We start from the raw sequence: 26473 nt of genomic DNA on the forward strand, positions 1-26473 counted from the left end.
AACCGATGGCCTCTAAGTTTCCTCTGAGCTCTAGCTGTAGGATTGTAAGTCTCTTCTCTTCCCTGGGCCTCGGTTTCTCCCTTAATAAGGGAATTGGGCTAAATACTCACCGAGGTCCCTTCTAGTTATAGATCTCTGAGTCTGGGTCCTAACCCCAGCTTGCCATGTATTGTATGTTTCTGAGATCAGCAGAGGTATCAAAGTTTCCTCCTACCCAAGACCCTAGAGCAAATTAGGAGCCATATTTCCCTCCTGAGTTGCTCTAGAGCAGTAAGAGAAGCAGCCACATGGTCTTTCAAGAGAACCAAATTATTTGTTTTTGCAGCCTTCTGGATTCAGTACATGTGCTAAGAGGAACTATATCCCCCTGAGGTTAGCTGCCTAAAATGTTAAGTGATATCCCAAAGAGGAAAATCTTATTTGTAAAACACAGCTGGAATTACCAACTTAATGTCTGATTCCCAGGGAAAACAAAAAAATCACCCCAAAAATTCTTGACCAGCAAAGGAAAATGGGATGTAGAGCTGAAAGAGACCTTAGAAAATGTTGGGTTTGTCTTTTGTTTTACAAATGGGCAAACTGAGGCACAGAAGGGAAGTGATTTGCCCAGGCGTCTCACAGGAGTAGTAAATATTTGAGATAGCATTTGAACCTGGGCTTCCTGATGGCAGTTCAGTGTCTTTTCCTATGTGAGGCTGCTTGAGTACCTTGGGATTTGGGATATTTGTTACCTTTTTACCACTTCCCAAATAAACCCAGAGATTTAAATGGGGAGTAGTAGTGATGGTGGAGAATAATGGGTTGGTAGCAGAGAATAATACTTATAGTTTAACTGAAAGTCTCCCCTAATGTTCTGAAGGTTTCTAACTATCTTAATATTCCCTCAGATTTATTTAGTTCTTTATGGTTAGAGAGTACTTTCATAGCCAACTTCACATAACATATATAAATATATATATATATATATATATATATATATATATATATATATATATATATATATATACATACATACATACATATAAATAAATATTTACACACAGAGATATTTTAAAAATGTAAGTTGGACTGAATTAGAATCAGAGAATGTTGACATAGGGGTTACTTAGACATTAGAATGGATTCAAATCATGAGAATGTTGGAGACTGCCTCTTAAAGATATACCCCACTCACTTTATATAAGTGTCTTCTAAGTTGACTTGCCCAAGTCCCAGAGAATAAAGCATAAGAATTATCTGAATATCTCTTCTCTGACTCTAAATCCAGGCCCTTTTTCACCCTACTGCATTTCCTACTTTCCACTCTGGTTCTGGAGGTTTTTTAACATCTCATGTGATCCTTAAAACTCTGCTAAATGGATCTCAGGACCCTTATACCAAATTTGTCTTAGAGAAGTAATCTGCCCAGAATTACTCAGAGGGTGTGACCAATACTGAGGTGCTGTCACTTTAAAAATAATCAGATCCCCCCTCCCCCTCAGGATGCTGTTGCTATGATACTGGTAACTGTGATGTCAACAACTCATATATGGCCAACCCTGTTGACTGAAGGACTTCTTCAGTGTTCACTACCCTCTCTACTGGTCAAGACGATGTTAGAGGATCTGATGTATCATCTCAGTTCTCTGAACTGGAGGCTGTTCCATTTCCTGGTGTTCGTGGTCTACTGCTTCCTCAAGATCTTTTGGATAGCCATGTTCAAGCCACACCTGGATCACCTTGCGAATATGGTAGTCGTGACCTTCTACAGCCTTTCCATCGTCATTATACTGTGGTCCCGTGGCCTGAGGGTAAACCGTAATGTGATTGTCATACCGGCCTTACTGCTCTACAGTAAGGTACTGAGTCCCGTGTGTTTTTTCCTGAAACGCATCCTGCGTCTGCTGTCGGCCTGGCTTTTGACCTTCTTCTTCGCTGTGTTCTATCAAGCCTACGTTGCTGTCCTGAAACTGCTGAAATATCTACGATACCTACGCCGAAGACCCATTCTCGCTTTGTTCACCTTGGCACAATGGTCGTACTGTGTCTTGATCATCTACTGCCAAAAGAACACATGTGACGTCATCTGGCAAGCCCTTGAATACCACATAATGTTCATCTTGTTCATCGGTTTTTTGCACGTGTTCTGGGCAGGAATCCGCAAAGCGGCGCAACTCATCTTGGCCACTGAACTTGCCGGGCAGGACCCTCTAGAAGCCATCACTGCTGTTCTTCCCCCTACTGTGATCCCACTGAATCGCCGCTTCCCAACGAGCAGCCCAATCGTTCCACCTATTGAAAACTGCCCCAACATACAGGCCCCTTACTGTGCAGCTACCCTGGAGGCATGTAACCTGGTCGTACCATCTGGAGCTCTTCAACAGCTTGTTGATGTACCAGCAGCAGCAGCACCTCGCGAAGGAGAGATGAATCAGTGGCCTCCTGCTCCATCCCAGGAATATCAATTTGACTCTGATGACGAAGACTGTCTGTATTATTATAATGATATTATACTAATTTGGTGACTCAGCTTTTGTCACCTAGCGCAATAAAGAGCAATCGTGTCTACGAGACACTTTCAACAACTCCTGTGGCCTTTATTTTGTCAGGGGGGGACAGGGCCCTGAGTAGGCTTCAGATTTAATGGGATTTAAAATTATTTCTAGCTCTTATGTGAATCTAAGCAATTTAAAATGATTTCCTAATGAAACACAATGTTCTCTTTTCTAAAAGAATACTTTAAGAACAGAGTGACAAACATTCCAGGTCTCCATGGCATATGAGATTTTTACAATTGGTACTGGGGATAGGGATGGGCTGATCTGGCTTCTCTCCAGTTCCTGGTTTCTCCCCTTCCCCCCCACCTGCAGCATGAGATTAGCAGACAGAAGATATCTCAAAGCGTAGCACTTAGCCAGACCCACTTGGGGCCTTGTCTTGGGTGCTGGCTGGGGGGTTGTTGGGGATGTTTGGGGATCTGCATGGATCTGATAGAGAGATGAGGAATATTGAGAATTGATTGTTGGGTGGGGGTGGGAACTAGCCCTCTTATTTCAGGGGTGTAGAGAATTCCCTGCTAAGCAAATTCCTCTTGCTGTTTAGCAAGTGAATTCTTTCTGCAACTTGTAATCACAGAGCATAATCCCAAGTACTAACCAGTTTAGTTGACTTGCCCAGAGTCACCCAACCAGTATGTGTCAAGAGAACAGAGCTTGAACTTGGGTATGCCTGCCTGTCTGCAGTATTAAATTTAGAGGAAGAAAAAAACAAGGGTAGTAAACTATTTCATATCCAACTGAATAGCAACCCTCCATTGTTAACAATTTGGGGTGGGGAGGAATGAGTGGGAAGGCTTCCCAGAGGAAGTTACTGAGCTTTGGCAAAGCAAAGAAACAAACAGGCCGTCCAAGAGCCAAGGGGGGCCCTCTGGGCTAAACATGGATATTGCCAAGTTCTAGAATGTGGAGGTTGGGTAACAGTTAGCAGGTCCATTTGCCTAGAATATAGAATGCCTGAAAAGGTGAGCTGAAGCCTGGGTTGGTAAAGTTTTCTTTAAATCGTTTTCTCTAAGCAAAAAATTAAAAAACAAAAAACAAAAAGGGAATAAACAATAGAGCAAATGTAACCAACATTCCCCCTCCATCTTATATTTGGTGTTCTGCATACCATCAGAGACCCCCTCCCCAAACTTTTCAGAGAATATGGGTGCTTTCTCAGTGGTGGACAATTTGAAGCAAAACAAATTACCTCATTGGCCACATGTGAGGATGTGTGCTTCTCTGCTGAGTGGAAGAAGTCTGTTTTCCTTAATATTTTTTAGGACCAGACTGCAATTCTGTTTTGAGTCTCAAAGCCTTCAAAGTAGATTGCTCTCAAATTGTAAAAGGGTTGAGGACTCAGGCCCCTCTCTGTCTAATTTTGCTAACCAATATTTCCTTTTTCTTAATCTTGTCCAGTAGGCAGGTGGAAGATTTTTCTTGCATACTTGCAGGGTTATAAGGGTCAGAGGGGGATAGGCAAGGCCTGGCTGTGTGAGGTGTAATCAGTGTGTGTTAAACTCAGAGGATCTGTTTTCTGATCTTAGCTCTGAAGCTTTTTGCCTCTTTTTGTGTCCTCAGTGCTTGTCACAGTGCCTGGCACATAGTAGGTACTTAATAAATACATTTGACTCTGGTGATGTCCCACATGACATGCATATGTAAAATGAATTGTTGATGATTGCTTAAGATTTCTCCATCTTTCACTGTCTGTGATTCCAATCCAGTCTGATCTCGCGGGACCATTACTGCTAACATTGTAGGATTTAAAAACAATCCATTGCACATTTATTAAACCTTTTCTATATATAGAAGCCCTACACAATGAGCTGATTATCAGTAGATGAATCAGTCCACTAGGTGATCAAAGACATGGGGGGCCTGTGTCATGGGGGTCATTGTGACTTTTGTGTTGAACAAAGGCATCTCTTTTCACAAGAGTGTCAGATTTGGTGTTATTGACAACTTTCTCAGGCCTTCCTACCAAGCTTCTGTGATCTTTTAGCCTCACAGATTTCGTCTTATGTTCTTGGTCTGCCTGTGATTGTTAAATATATAAGGGTCTGCACATAGCCAAACACTCCATCAGCTTTGCTGATTGCTTGAATAATCAAAATGATCTGTCAGAAATTTTCATGAATCACCTGATTTGCCAATTTGGAATAAACATGTTAAGACAGCAGGGGGTGAAGAGAGGAAAGATTTTACTAAAGGAAAAAATAATATTAGTAAGAACAGTTTCACTCATCTCCCGTTTGGTAGAGAATTACCACGGGCATCTAATGTCTCAGGCCTTTGGCTGAGTGAATCCAGCATGTCATATAAACAGCATATGAAAAGGTCAGTTCAGCCTGAGTCTTCTTGTCTATCATCTGGTGGTCTTTGCACAGTGGATCTCACTCACAACCCTTTTCTGTGTAAATGCTATCAGCACTCAAAGCTGCTTCAAAGACTTCCAGTAAGGATTGTTTTTGTTTATAAGTGACGCCCAGAATGGTGAAGTGACCAAAGAAATGGTAGTTTTCCCAAAATCCTCTAGAATAGGTGACAAAGCCAGGACCTGAAGTAGGGAATGTGTATCTCTGACTGCAGATCCAACTCTCTTTATACTACCCCCCCCCAGGATCCCAAGAATTTCTTAGATGAGTAGGATCCTAAACTGCATGTAACTCATACTAATCTCAGCAAGTTTGTTGTTCTTTTAAATCGTTCTTCATGAAACATAATGTTCTCTACTAAAGAATGCTTTTGCCACTGGGGCAGGCTGACAAAGATTCAGTCTCTAGGGCTCAAAAAAGAGATTGGTCTAATGTGACTCCCTCTCTTCGTGCTCCCCCCTCCTGTTCTACAACTCACACTAGATTTAATAAGACTTGAGAATCTTGCTTTTTCAAAACTTTTCCCCCAGAAGTTAGCCATGGTCATTATGAGAAGAAGCAGGGTACACATAGGAGATACTGTTATGTCAGAAAATCCTGGGTCCAACTCCCCTCCCCTGCTGATAATGAACATGAACCGCTTAGAGGTTACTGGAGGGTGAGTGACCTCATGGCTTGCACGTTTTGTTGGGTGTCTGTCCCCTGCAGAACTGTTGTCCTGGCTGACTGGATATGAAGGTGAGGAAGAAGATGCTTTCAGAATGACAGACGGGACACAGTTATAAATATGGAAGGCGGAGTGAATGTTCTAACACTGCCAGTCCGGTCTTACTGAGACTCTACCCCCTCCCAAATCTTAACTTTATCATTTGGCTTTTTTTCAAAGCTTTCCAGGGGGAAGGGTGCCCACTGTGTTCCAGAAGACCCCCTTCAGCTGTGTCCCCTGGGGTGTTTTTCCTGACCTCAAGTCACAGTTTGTTTCTTTGAAGTTCTTTCCCGATGCCCTGACACTGCTTTGGAGCCAAGCATAACAAATGACATGGAACTGAAGGACTGGACTTAGAATGAGGTTGGCAGCCTTGCAGAGAATCTGGCCTCAGTTCGTAACTCTGGGCAAGGGGTATGACCTTATGAATCCCCCCAGCTTCCTAATCTCTAGGACTGTCTGGATTGGCATGAAGTTCAAATGAGATCCTGTTGTAAGACACTTTGACTGCCACCACGGAACCCAGCACAGAAAGGAGTTTGTGTTATTTGCTCTTACCAAAAAAACATTTTTATTCTTTTCTTGGGTTGAAATCTGCCATGAAAGGGTCTGTGGGAGGAAAAAATTAAGTTGGAGCATAAAACTAAGAAGGAAGAAGGTTCAAAGAGGAATTCTAAGATGTGGACAGAAAAATAAGTGTTGAGGAAGAAGTGATGGCTTGGTCACATGTTTTGGTCAAGAGATGATGGGTAAAGACCTTGTTCCCTTCATATGCATCTTCTCACTCTCAGGAAAAGTGAGGGATTGGATTCTCATGGTGACCTTTGATGGGCCCCAGACATAAACAATGGCCCTGAAAGAGAAGGCCTCAATGGATCTCGACCTGCATTGTTGGAGGAGATAGCTGTCTCAGATCTTGATGAAATTACCAAGTAATCAAACGTCATTAACACTGAAAGTATATTATTTGTTTTACCCTCTGGGATCCTAATACCACCTCCTTCTGGTTGCCAACTGGCCTCTTTGTGATGCCGTGGCTGGTTGGCAAGTGAAGCACCTTATTAGGTAATGGGAGTCACTGGGCCAGAGGGGTATAAATAGAGGTGCCGGGCTCAGTCTCCTCACTGTTAGAGGCTCCAGGTACAAAGGAGCAGGCTCCCATTGAGCCAGCTGAGAGAGTAATGTCACCTGAGCCCCCTGGACTGGCACCACTCTTTTTCTTTTTGCAAACTTTCTAAGTCACAGTCACAATTCTCTTTCAGACCTCCATGCCAGGGGTAGACTCTTTCTCCATCTTCTTTGCTGGCTTTCACAACCAGTGGCGAAACAACCTGAAGGAGGCTAAGAAGCAATTCCTCTTCTTCTTTAAGAAACTTTGGGAGAAGGCTCTGCTCGTTCCTTTGTCTCACCTGCAGTCCCTGTCCAAGTTTGGAGCTAAGGCTCTGGCCTGCCGATGTGCCCTACTATGCTGGGCTTGCAGCTGCACGTTTCAGCTTCTGACCAGCTGGAACTTGGAACCAAAGAAGATTCCTCAATCTCAAGGGTCTCCCAGCTTACCTGGCCAATCTCAAGCCAGCCATTCAGGGGGCCACAGAGAAACCGGAGCGCATGGAGGGGACCAGGGCAACGATGGAGCCCTGGCTACTCACAAATCATTCGTGAACCTCTAGGATCATTCTCACAACACGAACAAGTAGCCACAAGTCAAGGCTTCCAAAGGTTACCACCACCACAAGCACAAGCATCCGGCACGAATGGGACTGTCCTTGCATCCAACACAAATGGAACAGCCCCGAGTTCATCACACCTGTATTCTTTGTTTGCTGGACCACCTAGGTCTGGTACATGCTGTGCCTTTTGTCCACAACACCATAAAATAAAATGAGTGTGAAGTGATTTACGTGGCTTTCTGTGTCTTTTATTTGTCAGCTTTGCGCCATAGAAATCTGTAACATCAGAGTACAAAGGGGCCTGCTTTTTCCAGGTTCAGGGATTTCGAAATGGAGTAGAATAAGAGTAGGTTCCCTCTGACCATCCTTCCCACTCCTCCCAGCCCACCCTGTAAAAACCCAGCCCACCCTAGCAAAAAACATATTCGAGTTTATCCATGGCTAGTAAACTACAAGAAAACAAAGTGTATTCTTTGGCCTAGAGGAAGAAGAGAAAGGTCAGATGCTCTGGTGCCTTTATCCCTCCCATTAGCACTAGACATTATAGAGAAACACCATGGTTATCCTTGAAACAGTGTCAGTGGCCTTTGACAACTCCTCTCTCTGTACATACTAATTTTCCTGTGGGACCTTGAGCATTAGTTACTTAGCCCTAAAACATTTGGCTAACTTCAAGGCAGTATTGACAAATGTTAGTTATTGTTGCTATTGCTATAGAAACCTTTCTAAATCCTGCAGCCCTGTGAAAGATGTAGATTACATTACAAAGGATCACGGGATTCAGGGCTCAAAGGGACCCTACTAGAGGCCATTAGTCTTGAGGCCCTCATTTTGCTGGGGGTTTTTTTGTTTGTTTTGTTTTTTAACTGCATCTGTGGAATCTTAAGACTATAAGCTTCTCTATAAGGGCTGCCAAAGTTAGAATCTCAGTAAACTCCAAAAAGGAGGGAAAGATAAAAGGGAAAGAGAAGACTTAAAGTAAATGGTTTCTAAGGTATAAGTGTGAACTCTGCTTGAATCTCCCATGATGAGCCCCTCATCCCTGAATTGCCTGGAATCTCCAGCCCTGCCAGGGCTGCTTGGAGAAAGGTTGCTATAGCAATAATAGCAATAACTAACATTTGTCTATTGTTGCTTTGTGAAGTTTGCAAAGTGCTTTATATAATATTAACTCATTTGAGGGCAATGAAAGCTAGGAAAAATCTTAAAAAATTTTAAAATAACAAAGCCAGGATCCTTGTCATTGATTTCCTTGTGCTGGCTTCACTTCATGGCCATGATTACATATATGTATGTGGTTGGAAATGCACATACCTGAGTGAGCAAAGAAACTTGTTTAAAAGTGAGGAGATGGAAAGAGCAGATCTGCCCCTTTTATTGTATATTTGGACACATTATACAACCTGAACTGCTTTGTGTGGGCGGCTCGGACTAGCAGCTAAGCTCGGAGCTGAATATCAACTATACCAGGATTCTTTCTTATAATATCAGGGGAAGAGGAAAAAAGTCAGGACAGAAAAGGAAAAGAAGAGGGGAAGAAAAGGAGGAAAGAAGAAAAAAGGGAAAGGGGAGGAAGGAAGAGGAAAAGAAGAAAAACGGGAAGAAAAGGGGAAAGAAAAAAGGACAGAGAAGGGATAAAAATAAGAAAGAACAGGTGAGAAGAGGAAGAAATGAGAAAAATGTAGAGAAGGGAGGAAAAAAGTGGGGAGGAGAAGGGAAAGGAAGAGGAGAAGAAAAAGAAGGAACAGGGACAGGGAAAGATGAGGAGAAATGGGAGAAGGATGTAGAAGCAATAAGTAAGGAGCTGGGGAGAAGGGAAAAGAAAGGAAAAAGCAAGGAAGAGGAAAAGAAGAAAAGAAAGGAGGGAAAAGATGAGAGAGGAAGAAGATGAGAAAGGAGAAGGGAAGGGAAGGGGAAAGCAGAGGGCATTCCAGGCAGAAGTATCTAGCCTTCATAAAAGAAGAGACAGGTCAAGACATGGAATGTTCATTCAGGGAACAGTTAGATCAGTTTGCTTAGAATTTATCTCACCTAAAGGAGATTAATATGGAAATGACATGGAAAATATATGAATATGTGATTGTTTAGAACCCAGCTTCTTTTTTATTATTATAAGCTTTTTATTTACAAAATATATGCATGGGTAATTTTTAACATTAACTCTTGCATAATCTTCTGTTCAACTTTTCCCCTCCTTCCCCCCATCCCCTCTCCTAGGTGTCAGATAGTCCAATATATGTTAAGTATGTTAAAAGTATAAGTTAAATCCAATATATGTATACATTTATACAGTTATCTTGCTGGATAAGGACAATCAGATCTAGAAAGAAAGAAAAAAAATCTAAGAAGGAACACAAAAAGGCAAGCAAACAATAACAAAAACAGTGAAAATGCTATGTTGTGATCCACTCTCATTTCCCATAGTTCTTTCTCTGGGTATAGCGGATTCTCTTCATTTCTGAAAAATTTGAAGTGATTTGGATCATATCATTGTTGAAGAGAGCCACATTCATCAGAGTTGATCATCTTATAATCTTGTTGTTGTGTATAATTATCTCCTGATTCTTCTGATCTCCTGGTTCTTCTCATTTCACTTAACATCCATTCATGTAAGTCTCTCCAGGCCTCTCTGAAATCATGCTGCTGATCCTTTCTCATAGAACAATAATATTCCATAACATTCTTATAGTGTATGTAACTCCTTCAGCCATTCTCCAACTGATGGGGAATCCAGTCGGTTTCCAGTTTCTTGCCACTATAAAAAGGGCTACCACAAACATTTTGGCACATACAGGTCGCTTTCCCTTCTTTAAGATCTTTTTGGGGTATAAGCCCCAGTATTAACACTGCTGGATCAAAGGATATATACACCTTGATAACGTTTTGAGCATAGGAACCCAGCTTCTTAGACAAGGCAGGGGATGGAATGTTTGTTCAGGGATCAGGGCTGTTTGCTTAGAATTTATCTCACCAGAAGGAAAATAATGTGGAACTGAAATGGAAAATTTATAAATGTGATTGTCTAGAACCCAGTTTCTTAGTCAGCACAGGTCTTGGAATGTTCACTTGGGGAACATGTCACTTTGCTTAAAATTTATCCAACAAAAGGAGATTTATGTGGAACTGACATGGAAAAATTTGTAAATATGTGATTATCTATTACCAAGCTTCTTTTTTCTAATTATTATAGCTTTTTATTTACAAAATATATGGCTGGGTTATTCTTCAACATCGACCTTTACAAAACCTTCTGTTACAACTTTTCCCCTCTTTTCCCTAACCCCTCCCCAGATGGAAGGTGGTACATTACATGTTAAATATGTTAAAGTATATGTTACGTCCAATATATGTATACACATTTATACAGTTATCTTGCTGCATAAGGAAAATCGGATCCAGAAAGAAAGAAAACTGATGAGAAGGAAAACACAAAGGCAAACAATAACAGACAGATTGGAAATGCTATGTTGTGGTTCACACTCATTTCCCATAGTTCTGTTGCTGGGTGTAGCTGATTCTCTTCATTACTGAATAATGGGAACTGGTTTGATTCATCTTATTGTTGAAGAGAGCCGCCTTCATCAGAAGTTGATCATTGTATAATCTTATAGTTGCCGTGTATAAATGGTCTTCTGATTCTTCTCATTTCATTTAGTATCAGTTCATGTAAGTCTCTCCAGGCCTTTCTGAAATCATCCTATTGGTCATTTATTGCAGAACAATAATATTCTGTAACAGTCATATACCACAGTTTACTCAGCCATTGTCCAATTGATGGACATCCATTTAATTTCCGGTTTCTAGCAACAACAGAAAGGGCTGCCACAAACATTCTAAAGATATGGGTCCTTTTCCCTTCTTTAAGATCTCTTTGGGATATAAGCCCAGGAGTAACACTGCTGGATCAACGGGTGTGGACAGTTTGATAAATTTTGAGTATAGGAACCCAGCTTCTTAGACAGGCCGGGATATAAAAAGTGGCTTCAGGGAAGAGGTCAGTTTTCTTAAAATTTAGCTCAACACAAAGAGTTTAATGTGGAACTGACATGGAACATTAAAAAATATATGGTTGTCTAGAACCCAGCTTCTTACATATGCCAGGACATGGAATGTTCGTTAGAGGGAACACTTTGGTCATTTTGCTTAGAATTTCTCTCACCAAAAGGAGATTAATGAGGAATTGACATGAAAAATTTATATTTCTGTGATTTTCTACACCCCAGGTTCTTTTTTACCATTATGACTTTTTATTTACAAAATATATGCTGGGTAATTTTTCAGCATGAAGCTTTGCAAAACATTCTATTCCAACTTTTCCCCTTTTCTCCACCCCCTCCCCAGATGGCAGGTAGTCCAACACATGTTAAAAATATTAAAGTATATGTTAAATCTAATATATGTATACATATCTCTACAGTTATCTTGCTGCATAAGGAAAATTGGATCTAGAAATAACGAAAAAAACTTGAAAAGCAAAACAAAAATTCAAGCAAGCAAAAACATAAAGATTGTAAATGCTATGCTGTGGTCCACACAGTTCTCTCTGTGGGTATAGCTGATTCTCTTCTTTACTGAATAATCGGAACTGTTTTGGACCATCTCATTGATGAAGAGCACCACATTCATCGTAGTTCATCATTGTTTAATCTTGTTGCTATGTATAAATAATCTCCTAGTTCTTCTCATTTCACTTAGCCTCGCTTCATGCAAGTCTCTCCAGGGATCTCTGGAATCCTCCTGCTAATTCTTTCTTATATAACCATAATATTTCATAACATCTTTATACTATAACTTATTCAGCCATCCTGCAATTGATGGGCATCCCATTCCATTCCCAATTTCTCGCCACTACAAAGAGGGCCGCCACAAACATTTTTGCACATGTGGGACCCTTTCCTTCTTTAAGATCTCTTTGGGATACAAGCCCAGTAGTAACACTGCTGGATCAAAGGGTATGCACAGTTTGATAACGTTTTGTTCATAGGAACCCAGCTTCTTAGACAGGCCAGGATATGGAATGTTCGTTCAGGGAACAGTTAGGTCACTTATATTACCTTCCAGACTTGGACAATTTATAAATGTGATTGTATAGAACCTACTTTCTTTTTTAATATTATTATTATAAGGTTTTTATTTATAAAATATATGCATGGGTAATTTTTCAGCATTAACCCTTGCATAACCGTCTGTCCCAACTTTTCCCCTCCTTCCCCTGTTCCCTCCCCTAGATGTCAGATAATCCAGTATATGTTAAGTATGTTAAAAGTATAAGTTAAGTCCAATATATGTATACATATTATGTTGCTGCATAAGGAAAGTCGGATTTAGAAAGAAAGGAAAAACTGAAATGGAAAACAAAGTTGCAAGCAAGCCTTAATAGAAAGAGTGAAAATGCTGTTATGATTCACACTCATTTCCCAAAGTTCTCTCTCTGGGTATAGCTGATTCTCTTCTTTACTGAAAATTTAGAACTGGTTTGAATCATCTCCTTGTTGAAGAGAGCCACCTTCATCAGAGTTGATCATAGTATAATCTTGTTGTTGCCTTGTATAAATGATCTCCTAGTTCTTCTCATTTCACTCAGAATCAGTTCATGTAAGTCTCTCCAGGCCTCTCTGGATTCATCCTGCTGATCCTTTCTTATAGAACAATAATATTCCATAACTTTCTTATACTATAACTCATTCAGTCATTCTCCAATTCATGGGTATCCATTCTGTTTCCAGTTTCTGGCCACTACAAAGAGGGCTGCCACAAATATTTTTGCGCATACTAGTCCATTTCCCTTCTTTTTTTATTACAGCTTTTTATTTACAAGATATATGCATGGGCAAGTTTTCAGCATTGACAAATTGCAAAACCTTTTGTTCCAAATTTTACCCTCCTTCCTCCCACCCTCTCCCGGAAGTGGCAGGTCTTAGACCAATCAATACATGTTAAAAATGTTTGAGTATATATTAAATACAATATATGTATACATATCTACAGTTATTTTGCTGCACAAGAAGAATCGGGCTTTGAAATAATGTACAATTAACCTGTGAAAGAAATAAAAAATACAGGCTGACAAAAACAGAGGGATTGAAAATGCTATATAGCAATGCTATATAGTACTTCACACTTATTTCCCAGAGTTCTTTCACTGGTTCTATACATTATTAAACAAATGGGAACTGATTTGGTTCATCTCATTGTTGAAGAGAGCCATGTCCATTCAGAATTGATCATTATGGAGTATTGGTGTTGCTGTGTACAATGATCTCCTGGTCCTGCTCATTTCCCTCAGCATCAGTTCATGTAAGTCTCTCCAGGCCTTTCTGAAATCATCCTGTTGGTCATTTCTTACAGAACAATTATATTCCATAATATTCATATACCGCAATTTATTCAGCCATTCTCCAACTGATGGGCATCTACTCAAGTTTCCAGTTTCTGGCCACTACAAAGAGGGCTGCCACAAAGTTTTTGGCACATACAAGTCCCTTTCCCTTCTTTAAGATCTCTTTGGGATATAAGCCCAGTAGTAACACTGCTGGGTTAAAAGGTATGCACAGTTTGTTAACTTTTTGATCATAGGAACCCAGCTTCTTAGATAGGCCAGGACATGGAATGTTCATTCAGGCAACAGTTAGATCAGTTTGCTTAGAATTTCTCTCACCAACAACAGATTAATGTGGAATTGACAAAGAAAATTTATAAATGTGATTGTCTAGAACCCAGCTTATTTTTTTATTATTATAGCTTTTTATTTACAAAACATATGCACGGGTAATTTTTCAACACTGACCCTTGCAAAACCTTCTGTTCCAACTTTTCCCCTCCTTCACCTGGCACCCTCCCCAGATGGCAGGTAGTCAAATACATGCCAAACATGTTAAATCCAATGTATACACATTTATACAGTTATCTTGCTGCATAAGGAAAATCAGATCCAGAAATAAAGAATAGAGATGAGAAGGAAAACACAAAGGCAAGCAAACAATAATAGATTGGAAATATTATGTTGTGGGTCCACGCTCATTTCCCATAGTTTTGTCTCTTGGTTAGCTGGTTCTCTTTGTTACTGAACAGTTGGAAGTGGTTTGGATCATCTCATTGATGAAGAGAGCCACATTCATCAGAGTTGATCATAGTATAATCTTGTTGTTGACGTGTATAATTATCTCCTGGTTCTTCTCATTTCACTTAACATCCATTCATGTAAGTCTCTCCAGGCTTCTCTGAAATCATGCTGCTGATCCTTTCTCATAGAACAATAATATTCCATAACATTCTTATATTATAACTCATTTAACTATTCTCCAACTGATGGGAATTCCAGTTCCTTGCCACTACAAAAAGGGCTGCCACAAACATTCTTGCACATACAGGTCCCTTTCCCTTCTTTAAGATCTCTTTGGGATATAAGCCCAGGAGTAACAGTGCTGGATCAACGGGTGTGGACCGTTTGATAAATTTGAGTATATTATAGGAACCCAGCTTGTTAGGCAGGCCGTGACGTGGAATGTGGCTTCAGGGAAGAAGTCAGTTTTCTTAGAATTTATCTTAACACAAAGAGTTTAATGTGGTACTGGCATGGAACATTTAAAACTATGTGATTGTCTAGAACCCAGCTTCTTACATATGCCAGGCCATGGAATGTTCGTTAGAGGGAACACGTTGGTCACTTTGCTTAGAATTTCTCTCACCAAAAGGAAATTAATGTGGAACTGACATGGAATATTTATATTTCTGTGATTTTCTACTCACTGGGTTCTTTTTTATTATTATTATAACTTTTTATTTACAAAACATCTGCATAGGTAATTTTTCAACTTTTCCCCACTTTTCTCCACCCCCTCTCAGGTGGCAGGTAGTCCAATACATGTTTCATATGTTAAAGTATATGTTACATCAAATATATGTATAAATATGTATAGTTATCTTACTGCCTAAGGCAAATTGTATCTAGAAAGGAAGAAAAAACCCTGAGAAGGAAAACAAAAATGCAAGCAAACAATAACAGAGTGGAAATGCTATGTTGTGGACCACACTCATTTCCCATATTTCTCTCTCTGGGTGTAGCTCATTCTCTTTGTTACTGAAAAGTTGGAACTGGTATGAATCATCTCATGGTTGAAGAGAGCCACGTCCATCAGAGTTGAACATCATATAATCTTTCTGTTGTCATATATAAATCCTAAATTTCCTAGTTCTTCTCATTTCACTTAGCATCACTTCATGTAAGTCTCTGCAGGCCTCTGCAGGATCATCCTGCTGATCCTTTCTTATATACAATAATATTCCATGACATTATTATACTATAACTTATTCAGCCATTCTGCAATTCCTGGATGTCCATTTCATTTCCAGATTCTCGCCACTACAGAAAGGGCTGCCACTAACATGTTTACACACGTGGGACCCTTTCCCTCCTTTAAGATGTTTTTGGCGTATAAGCCCAGTAGTAACACTGCTGGGTCAACGAGTATGCACAGTTTGGTACGTTTTGAGCATAGGAACCCCAACTTCTTAGACAGGCCAGGACATGAAATATTCATTAAAGGAACTGGTTATTTTGCTTAGAATTTATCTCAACAAAAGTAAATTGATGTGGATCTGACATAGAAAATTTATAAATATGTGATTGTCTATAACCCAGCTTCTTTTTTCCAATTATTATAGCTATTTATTTAAAAATATATGCATGGGTAATTTTTCAACATTGACCCTTGCAAAAACTTCTGTTCTAACTTTTCCCCTCCTTCACATCACCCTCTCCCCAGATGGCAGGTAGTCCAATACATGTTAAATATATTAAAGTATATGTGAAATCATATATATATATATATATATATATATTTATACATATATATAATATACATATATATATACATATATATATTTATATATATATATATATACACACACACATACATACAGAGAGAGAGAGAGAGAGAGAGAGAGAGAGAGTGAATGTGTGTGTGTATATGTGTGTTATATTGCCGCATAAGGAAAATCAGATCTAGAAATAATGAAAAAAACTTAAGAAAACAAAAATGCAAGCAAGTAATAACAGAAAGAGTGGAAATGCAATGTTGTGGTCCACACTCATTTCCCATATTTCTCTCTCTGGGTGTACTTGATTTGCTTCTTTACTGAACAATTGGAACTTTTTTGAATCATCTCATTGTTGAAGAGAGCCACCTTCATCAGAATTGAACATTGTATAATCTTGTTGTTGCCTTGTGTAAATGATCTCCTGGTCCTTATCATTTCATTTAGCATCAGTTCGTGTAAGTCTGTCCAGGTCTCTATGAAATCCTCCTACTGGTCATTTCTTACAGTACAATAATATTCTATAATATTCATATACTAGAATTTATTCAGCCATTGTCCAGTTGATGTGCATCCATTCAATTTCCCAGTTTCTTCCCACTACAGAAAGAACTGTCAAAACATGTTTGCACATGTGGGTCCCTTTCCTTCCTTTAAGATCTCTTTGGGATACAAGCCCCATAGTAACACTGCTGGATCAAAGGGTATGCACAGCTTGATAACGTTTTGGTCATAGGAATTCAGCTTCTTAGACAGGCCAGGATATGGAATGTTCATTCAGGGAACGGTTAGATCAGTTTGCTTAGAATTTATCTCAACACAAGGAGATTAATGTGAAAAGAACATGGAAATTTAATAAATATATGATTGTCTAGAACCCAGCTATTTTTTAATATTAAAGTTTTAAATTTGCAAAACATATGCATGGTTAATTTTTTAACCTTCACCCTTGGAAAACATCCTGTTCCAACTTTTCATCTCCTAATCCCTGCTCCCTCGTTTAAATGGCAGGTAGTCCAATACATGTCAAATATGTTAAGGTATATGTTACATCCAATATATGTGTACATATTTATACAGTTATCTTGCTGCTTAAGGACAATCAGATCTACCAACAGTGTTACTGCTGGGCTTATATTCCAAAGAGATCTTAAAGAAGGGAAAGGGACCTGTATGTACAAAAATGTTTGTGGCGGCCTTTTTTGTAGTGCTAGAAACTGGAAATTGAATGGATACCCATCATTTGGAGAATGGCTGAATAAGTTGTGGTATATGAATGTTATGGAATATTATTGTTCTGTAAGAAACGACCAGCAGGATGATTTCAGAAAGGCCTGGAGAGACATGAACTGATGCTGAGTGAAACACGCAGGACCAGGAGATCTTATATACTTCAACAACAATACTATATGATAATTAATTTTGATGGACACAGCTCTCTTTAACAATGAGGTAAACCAAATCCATTCCATTTGTTCAACAATGAAGAAAATAAGCTACACCCAGTGAAAGAACTATGGGGAATGAATATGAATCACAACATAGCATTTCCACTTCCTCTGTTTTTGTCTGCTTGCATTTTTAAATTTACTTCTCAGGTTATTTTAACCTTAATGTCTCAGTCTGATTTTTCTCGTGCAGCCAAATAACTGTATGGACATGTATACATATATTGTATTTATCATATACTTTCACATATTTAACATATATTGGTCTGCCTGCCATCTAGGAGAGGGAATGGCAGGAAGGGGGAAAAAGTTGAAAAAGAGGTTTTTGCAATTATCAGTGCTGAAAAATTACCCATGCATATATCTTGTAAATCAAAAGCTATAATAAAAAAAGGAAACTTAGATCTAGAAAGAAAGAAAAAATTGAGAAGATAAACAAAAATGCAAGCAAGGAATAACAGAGTCACAATGCTACATTGTGGTCCACACTCATTTCCCATAGTTCTCTCTCTGGGTGTAGCTGGTTCTTTCCTTTAATGAAAAATTTGAAATGGTTTGAATCATCGTATTGTTGAAGAGAGTTACCTTCATCAGAGTTGATCAGTATATAATTTTGCTCTTGCCATATATAAATGATCTCCTAGTTCTCATTTCACTCAGCATCAGTTCATGAATGTCTCTCCAGGCCTCTTTGCAATCATCCTGTTGATCCTTTCTTATAGAGCAATAATATTCCATAATATTGTTGTAGTGTAACTCCTTCAGCCCTTCTCCAATTCATAGGCATCCATTCGGTTTCCAGTTTCTCACCGCTACAGAAAGGGCTCCCACAAAAATTTTTGCACATGTGGGTCCTTTTTCCTCCTTTAAAATCTCTTTAGGATATAAACCCAGTAGTAACACTACTGCCCAAAGGGTATGCACAGTTTGATAACTTTTTGAACGTAGGAACCCAGCTTCTTAGACAGGCCAGGACGTTGGAAGTTTATTCAAGGAACAATTAGATCATTGTGCTTAGGATCTATCTCACCAAATGGGGATTAATGTGTAACTGACATGGAAAATTTATAAATGTGATTGTCTAGAACCCAGCGTCTTTTTATTATTATATCTTTACATGTACAGACTATATGCTAGGGAAATTTTTCAACAATGGCCATTGCAAAACCTTCCATTCCATTTTTCACCTCCTAATCCCTGCCCCCTCCCCTAGATGGCAGGTAATTTAATACGTGTTGAATAGGTTAAAGTATATGTTTAATATAATATGTGTATATATATATATATTTATATATATATATATATTTATATTTATACAGTTAAGTTGCTGCATAAGGAATGTCATACCTAGAAAGAAAGAAAAAAAATGAGAAGTAAAAAAAATGCAAGCAAACAATAACAGTGGAAATGCTATATTGTGGTCCACACTCATTTCCCATAGTTCTCTTTCTGGGTATAGCTGATTCTCTTCTTTACTGAACTATCGGAACTGATTTGAGTCATCTTATTGTTGAAGAGAGTCACCTTCACCAGAGTTGATCATAGTATAATCTTGTTGTCGCCTTGTGTAAATGATCTCTTGATTCTTCTCATTTCACTTAGAATCAGTTCATGTAAATTTCTCCAGCCTTTCCTGAAATTATTATCCTGGTGACTTCTTACAGAGAAATAATATTCCATACCATTCATATGCCATAGTTTATTCAGCCATTCTGCAATTGATGGGCAACCACTCATTTTCCAGTTTCTTGCCACTATAGGAAAGGGCTGTCCCAAACATTTTTACGCATATGGGACCCTTGCACTTCTTTAAGATCTCTTTGGGATATGAGCCCAGTAGTAACACTGCTGGGTCAAAGGGTATGCACAGTTTGATAACGTTTTGGTCCTAAGAACCCAGCTTCTTAGACAGGACTGGACATGGAATGTTCACTCAGGAGCAGGTCAGTTTGCTTAGAATTTTTGTCACCAAACGGAAATTAATGTGGAATTTGTGTGGGAAGTTTCTAAACCTGATTGTGTAGAACCCAGCTTCTTTTTTTATTGTTATAACTTTTTATTTACAAAACATATGCAAGGGTAATTTTTCAAGATTGACCCTTGCAAAACCTTCTGTTCCAACTTTTCCCCTTCCCCACACTCCCTCCCTTAGATGGCAGGTAGACCAGTACATGTTAAGTATGTTAAAGTATATGTTAAATGCAATATTTGTATACATATTTACATAGTTATCTTGCTGCATAAGGACAATTGGATCTAGAAAGAAAGAAAAAAACCTGAGAAGGAAAACAAGAATGCAAACAAACAATAACAGACAGATTGGAAATGCTATGTTGTGGTTCACAGTCATTTTTCATAGTTCTCTCTCTTGGTGTAGCTAATTCTCTTTTTTACTGAATAAATGGAACTGGTTTGGATCTTCTCATTGTTAAAGAGAGCCACCTTCATCAGTATTGATCATAGTATAATCTTGTTGTTGCCTTGTATAAATGATCGCCTGGTCCTGCTTATTTCACTCAGCATCAGTTCATGTAAGTCTCTCTAGGCCTCTCTGTTTCATCCTGCTGGTCGTTTCTTACAGAACAATAATATTCCATAGCATTTTTATACTATAACTCATTCAGCCATTCACCAATTCATGGGTATCTATTTCCATTTCCAGTTTCTCGCCACTACATAAAGGGCTGCAACACACATTTTGCACATGTGGTACCCTTTCCCTCCTTTAAGATCCCTTTGGGATATAAAATTAATAATACCACTGCTGGATTAAAAGATATGTACAGTTTGTTAACTTTTTGATCATAGGAACCCAGCTTCTTAGACAGACCAGTACATGGAATGTCCATTCAGGCAACAGTTAGATCACTTTGCTTAGAATTTATCTCACTAAAAGGAGATTAATGTGGAAATGACATTGAAAATTTATAAATATGTGATTGTCTAGAACCAAACTTCTTAGACAGGACAGCACATGGAATGTTCCCTCGGGGGACAGTTAGGTCACTTTGTTTAGAATTCCTCTCACCAACAACAGATTGATGTGGAATTGACAAAGAAAATTTATAAACGTGATTGTCTAGAACCCAGCTTCTTTTATTATTATTATAGATTTTTATTGACAAAACATATGCATGGCTTGTTCTTCAACACTGACCCTTACAAAACCTTCTGTTCCAACTTTTCCCCTCCTTCACCTGGCACCCTCCCCAGATGGCAGGTAGTCAAATACATGTCAAACATGTTAAATCCAATGTATACACATTTATACAGTTATCTTGCTGCATAAGGAAAATCAGATCCAGAAATAAAGAATAGAGATGAGAAGGAAAACACAAAGGCAAGCAAACAATAATAGATTGGAAATATTATGTTGTGGGTCCACGCTCATTTCCCATAGTTTTGTCTCTTGGTTAGCTGGTTCTCTTTGTTACTGAACAGTTGGAAGTGGTTTGGATCATCTCATTGATGAAGAGAGCCACATTCATCAGAGTTGATCATAGTATAATCTTGTTGTTGACGTGTATAATTATCTCCTGGTTCTTCTCATTTCACTTAACATCCATTCATGTAAGTCTCTCCAGGCTTCTCTGAAATCATGCTGCTGATCCTTTCTCATAGAACAATAATATTCCATAACATTCTTATATTATAACTCATTTAGCTATTCTCCAACTGATGGGAATTCCAGTTCCTTGCCACTACAAAGAGGGCTGCCACAAACATTCTTGCACATACAGGTCCCTTTCCCTTCTTTAAGATCTCTTTGGGATATAAGCCCAGGAGTAACACTGCTGGATCAACGGGTGTGGACAGTTTGATAAATTTTGAGTATAGGAACCCAGCTTCTTAGACAGGCCGGGATATAAAAAGTGGCTTCAGGGAAGAGGTCAGTTTTCTTAAAATTTAGCTCAACACAAAGAGTTTAATGTGGAACTGACATGGAACATTAAAAAATATATGGTTGTCTAGAACCCAGCTTCTTACATATGCCAGGACATGGAATGTTCGTTAGAGGGAACACTTTGGTCATTTTGCTTAGAATTTCTCTCACCAAAAGGAGATTATTGAGGAATTGACATGAAAAATTTATATTTCTGTGATTTTCTACACCCCAGGTTCTTTTTTACCATTATGACTTTTTATTTACAAAATATATGCTGGGTAATTTTTCAGCATGAAGCTTTGCAAAACATTCTATTCCAACTTTTCCCCTTTTCTCCACCCCCTCCCCAGATGGCAGGTAGTCCAACACATGTTAAAAATATTAAAGTATATGTTAAATCTAATATATGTATACATATCTCTACAGTTATCTTGCTGCATAAGGAAAATTGGATCTAGAAATAACGAAAAAAACTTGAAAAGCAAAACAAAAATTCAAGCAAGCAAAAACATAAAGATTGTAAATGCTATGCTGTGGTCCACACAGTTCTCTCTGTGGGTATAGCTGATTCTCTTCTTTACTGAATAATCGGAACTGTTTTGGACCATCTCATTGATGAAGAGCACCACATTCATCGTAGTTCATCATTGTTTAATCTTGTTGCTATGTATAAATAATCTCCTAGTTCTTCTCATTTCACTTAGCCTCGCTTCATGCAAGTCTCTCCAGGGATCTCTGGAATCCTCCTGCTAATTCTTTCTTATATAACCATAATATTTCATAACATCTTTATACTATAACTTATTCAGCCATCCTGCAATTGATGGGCATCCCATTCCATTCCCAATTTCTCGCCACTACAAAGAGGGCCGCCACAAACATTTTTGCACATGTGGGACCCTTTCCTTCTTTAAGATCTCTTTGGGATACAAGCCCAGTAGTAACACTGCTGGATCAAAGGGCATGCACAGCTTGATAACGTTTTGTTCATAGGAACCCAGCTTCTTAGACAGGCCAGGATATGGAATGTTCGTTCAGGGAACAGTTAAGTCAGTTTGGTTAGAATTTATCTCAACAAAAGGATGTTAATGTGAAAATAACATGGAAAATGTATAAATATGTGATTGTCTAGAACCCAGCTTCTATTTTTTAATATTAAAGCTTTTAATTTACAAAACATATGCATGGTTAATTTTTTTAACCTTGACCCTTGGAAAACATCCTGTTCCAACTTTTCATCTCCTAATCCCTGTTCCCTCCTTTAAATGGCAGGCAGTCCAATACATGTCAAATATGTTAAGGTATATGTTACATCCAATATATGTGTACATATTTATACAGTTATCTTGCCGCTTAAGGAAAATCAGATCTACCAGCAGTGTTACTACTGGGCTTATATCCCCATGAGATCTTAAAGAAGGGAAAGGGAGTGTGCAAAAATATTTGTGGCAGCCTTTTTTGTAGTGGTTAGAAACTGGAAATGGAATGGGTGCCCATCAATTGGAGAATGGCTGAATAAATTGTGTTACATGAATGCTTTGGAATATGATTGGTTTGTAAGAAATGATCAGCACAGTGATTTCAGAGAGGCCTGGAGAGACTTACATGAACTGATGCTGAGTGAAATGAGCAGTACCAGGAGATCATTATACACAGCAACAACAATATTATACAATGATATATTCTGATGGACTTGGCTCTCTTCAACAATGAGGTGAACCAAATCAGTTCCATTTGTTCAACAACAATGAAGAAAACTAGCTACACCCAGTGAAAGAACTATGGAAAATTAGTATGAATCATAACATAGCATTTCCACTTCCTGTCTTTGTCCACTTGCATTTTTGATTTCTTTCTCAGGTTATTTTTACCTCATATCTAAGTCTGATTTTTCTTGTGCAGCAAAATAACTGTAGGGACATGTATACATATATTGTATTTATTATACTTTAACATATTTAACATGAATTGATCTGCTTGCCATCTAGTGGAGGAGGTGGAGGGAAGGGGGGAAAACATTGAAAAAGAGGCTTTTGCAAGGGTCAATGCTGAAAAATTACCCATGCATATATCTTGTAAATAAAAAGGTGTAATAAAAAAGGAAAATTAGATCTAGAAAAAAAGAAAAAACTGATAAGGAAAAGGTAAAATTCAAGCAAGCAATAACAGAGTGAAAATGCTATGTTGTGGTCCACACTCATTTCCCATAGTTCTCCTTCTGGATGTAGCTGATTCTCTCCTTTAATGAAAAATTTGAATTGTTTTGAATCATCACATTGTTGAAGAGAGCCACCTTCATCAGAGTTGGTCAGCATAGAATTTTGCTGTTGCCATATATAAGTGATCTCCTACTTCTAATTTCACTTAGCATCACTTCATGTAAGTCTCTGTAGGCCTCTCTGGAATCATCCTGCTGATCTTTTCTTATAGAACAACAATATTCCATAACATTCACATACCTATAACTTATTCAGCCATTCTCCAGTTGGTGGGCATCCATTCATTTTCCAGTTTCTCGCCGCTATAGAAAGGGCCGCCACAAACATTTTGGCTCATACAGGTCCCTTTCCCTTCTTTAGTATCTCTTTGGGATACGAGCCCAGTAGTAACACTGCTGGGTCAAAGGGTATGCACAGTTTGATAATGTTTTGGTCATAAGAATCCAGCTTCTTAGACAGGCCTGGACATGGAATGTTCATTCAAGAATATGTCAGTTTGCTTAGAATTTATGTCACCATACGGAGGTTAATGTGGAATTGGTGTGGAAAGTTTCTAAACTTGATTGTGTAGAACCTAGCTTCTTTTTTATTGTTATAACTTTTTATTTGCAAAACATATGCACGGGTAATTTTTCAACACTGACCCTTGCAACACTTTCTGTTCCAATTTTTCCCCTTCTTTCCCCTCCCCCCTCCCCAGATGTCAAGTATTTCAATACATGTTAAATGTTAAAGTATATGTTAAATACAATATATGTATACATATTTACACAGTTATCTTGCTGCATAAGGAAAATTGGATGCAGAAAGAAAGAAAAAACCTGAGAAGGAAAACAAGAATGCAAGCAAACAATAACAGAAAGAATAGAAATGCTATGTTGTGGTCCACACTCATTTCCCATAGTTCTCTCTCTGGATGTAGCTGATTCTCTTTTTTACTGAATAAATGGAACTTATTTGGATCATCTCATTGTTGAAAAGAGCCACCTTCATCAGTGTTGATCAGTGTATAATCTTGTAGTTGATATGTAAACATGATCTCTTGGTTCTTCTCATTTCACTCAGCATCAGTTCATGTAAGTCTCTCCAAGCCTCTCTGTTTTCATCCTGCTGGTCATTTCTTACAGAACAATAATATTCCAACACATTCATATACCATAATTTATTCAGCCATCCTGGAATTTAAGGGCGTCCATTTGTAAAGGGCTGAAACTCTGAATAGGTGCACAGGAATCAGACAACTGTGCACTTAAGGCTAGTTATCTATTGGGCAATACTGTCTCAGCATATGCTTGGAAAACTGGCCCTTCTCACTATTCTGTGCTACCTAGATCTTTTGGTGTATACAGATAATCATAGGAAGGATTAGGAGGTGGAATAAGACAAGCCAGAGTCACTTTGGAGGAGAATGAGAAGGAAGGCACTTACCATTGGTGCTTCCTGAATGTTTGGTGGTGAGGTAATCATAGGCATAGTATTGGAGGGCTGAGGGAGAGAAGTCAGAGTCACTTGGCTGCCAGAAGAGGAGGAAAGGGGCTGGAGACTCTGAAGTCCAAAATCCAAGATACATCTTTGGCAAGCTACATGGCAGCTTGCCTGCCTCCTTCACTACTCCTCTTAAAGATCAAGAACTTTGATTGATCCTGACTCTGACTGATCTCGAGGCCCTCCAGGGACCTAGCCCAGACATTATAGGCTGCCGCAAACATTCTTGCACATACAGTTCCCTTTCAGTATTTTAATTTCTCTTTGGGATATAAGCCTGGTAATAACACTGCTTGCTGGGTAAAAGAGTATGCACAGTTTGATAACTTTTTGAGCAGAGAAACCCAGTTTCCTAGATAGGCCAGGACATCAAATGCTCGTTCAGGAGTAGGTTAGGTTGTTAACATTTTATCTAAAGAAAAGGAGATTAATGTGGATGTGACATGGAATATATTCATAAATAAGTCGTTTTCTAGAACCCAGCTTCTTAGGCCAGGACATGGAATTTTCATTCAGGAAATAGCTATGTCTGATGCTTAGAATTTATCTCACCAAAAGGAGAATGATGTGAAACTGACGTGGAAAATTTATAAATATGTGATTGCTTGGAACTCAGCTTTTTATTATTATTATAGCTTTTTATTTATAAAGTATATGCATGGGTAATTTTCCAACAATAATCCTTGCAAAACCTTCTGTTCTAACTTTTTCCCTCCTTCCCCTCACCCTCTCCCCTAGATGCAGGTAGTCCCATACATGTTAAATATGTTAAGGTATATGTTAAAGCTGGTATATGTATACACATTTACAGTTATCTTGCTGCTTAAGGCAAATGAGATCTAGAAAGAAAGAAAAAAACTTGAGAAGGAAAACAAAAATGGAAGCAAACAATAATAGATTGGAAATGATTTGTTGTGGTCCACACTCATTTCGCATAGTCTTCTATCTGGGTGTAGAAGGCTCTCTTCTTTACTTTGGAACTTATTTGAATCATCTCATTGCTGAAGAGAGCCATGTCCATCAGAGTGGATCATTGTATAATCTTGTTGTTGCTGTGTAGATTGTTCTCCTGGTCATTCTCATTTCACTTAGCATCAGTTCCTGTAACTCTCTCCAGGGTAACTCTCTCCAGGCCTCTCTGAAATTGTCCTGCTCATCATTTCTTGCAAAACAATAATATTCCATAACACTCATATGCCATACTTTATTCAGCCATTCTCCAATTGATGGTCATCCACTCACTTTCCAGTTTCTAGCCTCTGTAGAAAGGGCTGCCACAAACATTTTTGCACATGTGGGTCCTTTTCCCTCCTTTAAGATCTCTTTGGGATATAAGCCCAGAAATAAC

At 38.7% G+C, this 26473-nt stretch overlaps 1 protein-coding gene and 1 long non-coding RNA gene across 4 annotated transcripts in view; one reads left to right on the forward strand and one right to left on the reverse strand.

The window, feature by feature from the left end:
- LOC141548233 (uncharacterized) overlaps positions 1 to 4020 on the reverse strand; it is a 53946-nt gene extending 49926 nt beyond the window's left edge. Inside the window, exon 1 of the long non-coding RNA XR_012483851.1 lies at positions 3727 to 4020. This is a non-coding gene — a long non-coding RNA (uncharacterized LOC141548233). The remainder of the gene's footprint in view (positions 1 to 3726) is intronic.
- The window catches only part of LOC141548231 (uncharacterized), a 307738-nt gene that overhangs the window by 174609 nt on the left and 106656 nt on the right, over positions 1 to 26473 (forward strand). For 2 of the 3 annotated variants that reach the window (XM_074276971.1, XM_074276972.1), the window contains exon 9: positions 1482 to 2564. The exons of the other annotated variant lie outside the window; for it this stretch is intronic. In XM_074276971.1, the coding sequence (XP_074133072.1) occupies positions 1494 to 2504 (1011 nt within the window). In that variant the 5' untranslated portion in view covers positions 1482 to 1493 and the 3' untranslated portion in view covers positions 2505 to 2564. Of the gene's footprint in view, positions 1 to 1481; positions 2565 to 26473 lie in introns of those variants that run through there. 3 annotated transcript variants of the gene reach the window in all.

This window comes from Sminthopsis crassicaudata, chromosome X (genome assembly GCF_048593235.1).
Source record: "Sminthopsis crassicaudata isolate SCR6 chromosome X, ASM4859323v1, whole genome shotgun sequence".
NCBI lineage: Eukaryota > Metazoa > Chordata > Mammalia > Dasyuromorphia > Dasyuridae > Sminthopsis > Sminthopsis crassicaudata.